At 28.2% G+C, this 3,559-nt stretch overlaps 1 protein-coding gene across 1 annotated transcript; it reads right to left on the bottom strand.

Moving 5' to 3' along the window:
• Positions 1–579: 579 nt before the first annotated feature.
• LOC106464307 (probable 39S ribosomal protein L23, mitochondrial) lies at positions 580–2,903 on the bottom strand. Its single transcript, XM_013924437.2, has 4 exons — positions 2,814–2,903; positions 1,981–2,103; positions 1,504–1,586; positions 580–659 (listed from the first exon to the last, which is right to left on the bottom strand). The coding sequence occupies exons 1-4, from the start codon at positions 2,825–2,827 to the stop codon at positions 580–582; spliced, it is 300 nt and encodes a 99-aa protein (XP_013779891.2). The 5' UTR covers positions 2,828–2,903.
• Positions 2,904–3,559: the final 656 nt, after the last annotated feature.

The raw sequence follows: 3,559 nt of genomic DNA, 5'->3' as shown, positions 1-3,559 counted from the left end.
ATCTGCAATTATATCTCCGCTTTATTTGCCGGGCTTATATACTAGTGAAGACTAGAGTTGCAAGGAAAAGTCAAGATCCTTCGAGAATCTCATGACGTGTTACTAGCATCACGTGACTTCCGCTGTCGTAACATTATTATACTAGTTAGAGGTTTTTTAAGAAGTAAATTCTTTAAAAAACAATTTTTTATAGATATTGACATATAGTATCTAAAATATACAAGCTACTTTTTTAGATCACATGATTATACTTTGCCACAATAAAATGAAAGTTACAAATTTAGTTTCTTCCTGATATCACATAACTGAAGAACTGAAAGATCATGTGTGAACTAAAGTGAAAAAGAAAGATAACATGTTCACGTTGATGTTGATTCAAAACATAAAACTCTATGTACAAACTAATAACATTGCATAAGTTACAATGAAATAATTAATGCTAAAATTTGCATTCTTTACTTTTGATGTCTAGTGTGATTAGTTCAAACAACAGATAACATTGAAATAATTTTACAATTAAATAGTGTTATATATGAGAATGAAATTACTACAGAACATGTTGTGAATAATACTACATATTCATACCAGTGTAACAAAAGCCATTCTGTAATCTTCATCTTTCACTAGGTATCCTTTTAATTTTTCCTTGCGTATTTCCCCTAAAAAGAAAAAAACTATTAAGATTATATACTCTAAAAACAACAATAACAAAAAATCATAATTCTTTATCACATACAAATATTATATCAAACCAAATTAGTGACAGGGTAATTAGAAATAAGTATTCTTGGGATGTGCATCATAATTTACAAGTAACTCATAAATACATTTTGAAAAGTTTAATAGGCTTCGGCTAGTAATAAAAATGATCAACAGACAAGGTTTCCATATACTAACATAGGTCTTCATCAAAGCATTTCCAAAAAATTGAAACCCATCAAAGAAGTGCATTTAAATTTCAAAAATAAATCCCATCTTCATATAAATGTATTTTTAATTATTTCTATATGGTCTGTTAATGTTTTCTCCATCAATGAAAACTCTTTAAGATGTTAAATTGTCCACATCTCTGGGTTTAAATAATTTCAAAGGATTATAATCCTATGCAGTATTTCTGGGATAAGAACAAGTAAAAAACTGGGAAATTCAGTAGAATTGTTTCTATTTTGAACATTAGAGCACAATAAGTTGTTTACCACAACGGCAAAAAAATTATATTCAAAAGTTTTAACTAAATAATTTTTACTGAATAAATTGGATTGTACCAATATTCAAAGAGCTTTCTAAAACAAACAAATGCTAAATTAACAAGTCATTCAAATACTGTTAAAAACTTGTTTTACCTGCCTGAATACCTTCAAGAGCGACTAGAACAACAAGATTTAAGTGCTGAGCTAGAGCTACTGGGTGAAAATATCTACATAAGTAAAAATAGCAGAGTTAGATGAAATTTTCTAATTAAACCAATAATAATATTCAGGCCATTCAAACAGCTCTTCTTACCTGTGTGAACCTTTGTAACAACATTCACTACTGGAATGTTGTAAATTTTTTCTAAATAGTTTTTCACATCATGTTTTGTCATTCTGAAAATTAGAATGAAGAGTAAACAAAATGATATAATGAAATTTACATAATGATAAAACTCAGAAACATATGTCTGTTGTATTTTTTTTTTCTGCTTGTAAAAATCAGGAACAACATTAATTTGACCCACACTTGACTGTTAAAAAGAAAAAGATACACAACATATGGCATCTAACCTAAAATCAACAGAAGATTCAATATCTTCTGTAAACAATTTCATTTTCTTAATAAAAATGTACGATGTATACACTTCACCAAATTTATATATGTTATGTCCAGAGCCTGATGAAAATTATTGATTTTTTTTTCATACACATACAAATAAATAGCACTATATGTACACTAGTGATATTATATATTATACAAATATTTTTAAAGATGCATCTTACTCACTCCATAGATACAATAAAATGAACATTGTTTGGTTGGATAGGATATTTAGGTTTGACAAGTTTCATCCAAAAGTTAGGTAGAAATATTCGCAGTTGTGGATTTCCCTTAACAAAAAGAGGATATCTGGAAATAAAAAAAACATCATTTAAGTATTTAAATAATACATTACATTTTGCGACACATAAATATAGCTTTTGGAAAACATTCTATGAACAGCAGTGGAATGTCAGTTTAACTGAAGTAAGTTAAAAATGATCTAAAACACATGAATTTCTCAGTCAAATTTGCACTATCTATGGTTCATGTAAACTCAGTAAAGTTAAATATAGAAACCCAAGTAGTACTCAGAAACATTCTATGTGTACACATTTGCTCAAAGCAATTAAGTTTCATGGAAATAAAATGAAAGAAATAATGTTTTTTATTTATTATTATTATTATTTATTACACATTGACTGTTTACTTCTTAACTTTAATTTTTAATATTATTGATGAAGTACGTTAAAACAAAAATTATGTTTCTTTGAATAAAACAAACTTGTTTCATATATAGTGGATAATCGTGTTAGACTACTTTTAGACACATGAACAATTCTGATGTTTTGTTTGGAATAATATTTGTGCTTATAATAACATTCTACCTGCAAATATTAAAATTTAATAAAACTAAGATTCAAACTCAAACAGAAGTTTATCGTCACGTCTTAAGTTAGTGTTTACATAATCCTGGTGGATTACGTTTCAAAGTTGCTAAATTTTGATTATGGATACTTTACACCAAAACAAAACACAAATGAGATAATCATTGATCTACAACAGTACAAGTTACTTACAGTCGTGTCGACATTTCAAATATTCTTTAATTATTCAAGGTAAAACAACGATACAAATTTCTAGTTAGTTAATTTACACTGAGCAGTAGAGCGACACCTACCAATTGATGAAATATGACTATATACATAAGAAAAAATTATACAAATGAATTACAAATTAGTCTAATAGGTTTTTAATTAACTAAGTTTAAAATTTTAAAGATTGGAGAAGAACTTGTAGGTTCTTTATAGTTTATGGCAATGAATATTTGATTTTTTTAAACAGAAATATTTTAATCTTATGAATGAAAGTGAAGATAAATATCTAATAATACGTCAACCCTCTAGCTGCCATACCCAGTGTTGTTGAGGTCTTTCGCTTAACACCAGGGGTCATCAGGCCAGCTGAAATACGACAGATACAATACTTGTCTGGGGTCTGTTTATTTCATTTACATGAACAACAATTGTAATAGTGTGAACTAGATTAAGTAAAATGTCTTTTGTTTTGTTTGTACTTACGTAAAAAGCTACAGAATGAGCTATCTGTGCCGTACCTATCACGGGTATCGAAATCCGAGTTTTAGTGTTATAAAGATTAACCCCATTTATGTTTTGTGCATCACACGTGATTCACGGGATATAATGCTAAAGCGTCTGAGTATCATATGTGATACATAACTACATTTATTTGTTATGCAGTTGATGTTTGTGAACGTGGTAATAGGAACTGTTTGTTTTGAGTTAACGTACGACATTTGAAGAGA

The sequence above is a fragment of the Limulus polyphemus genome, unplaced genomic scaffold (assembly GCF_000517525.1).
Source record: "Limulus polyphemus unplaced genomic scaffold, Limulus_polyphemus-2.1.2 Scaffold1616, whole genome shotgun sequence".
Taxonomy (NCBI): Eukaryota; Metazoa; Arthropoda; class Merostomata; order Xiphosura; family Limulidae; genus Limulus; species Limulus polyphemus.
The sequence above is the reverse complement of the archived record's forward strand: the minus strand, read 5'-3'. Positions and strand labels throughout refer to the sequence as shown.

Bases quoted from the DNA above. Each gene is read 5' to 3' on its own strand.
- LOC106464307 (XM_013924437.2), bottom strand. The intron at 1,587-1,980 runs GTGAGTAAGATG...TCTAATTTTCAG, and splicing joins CATTTTATTGTATCTATGGA to AATGACAAAACATGATGTGA. The intron at 660-1,503 runs GTAAGAAGAGCT...TTTTCTTTTTAG, and splicing joins TGTTACAAAGGTTCACACAG to GGGAAATACGCAAGGAAAAA.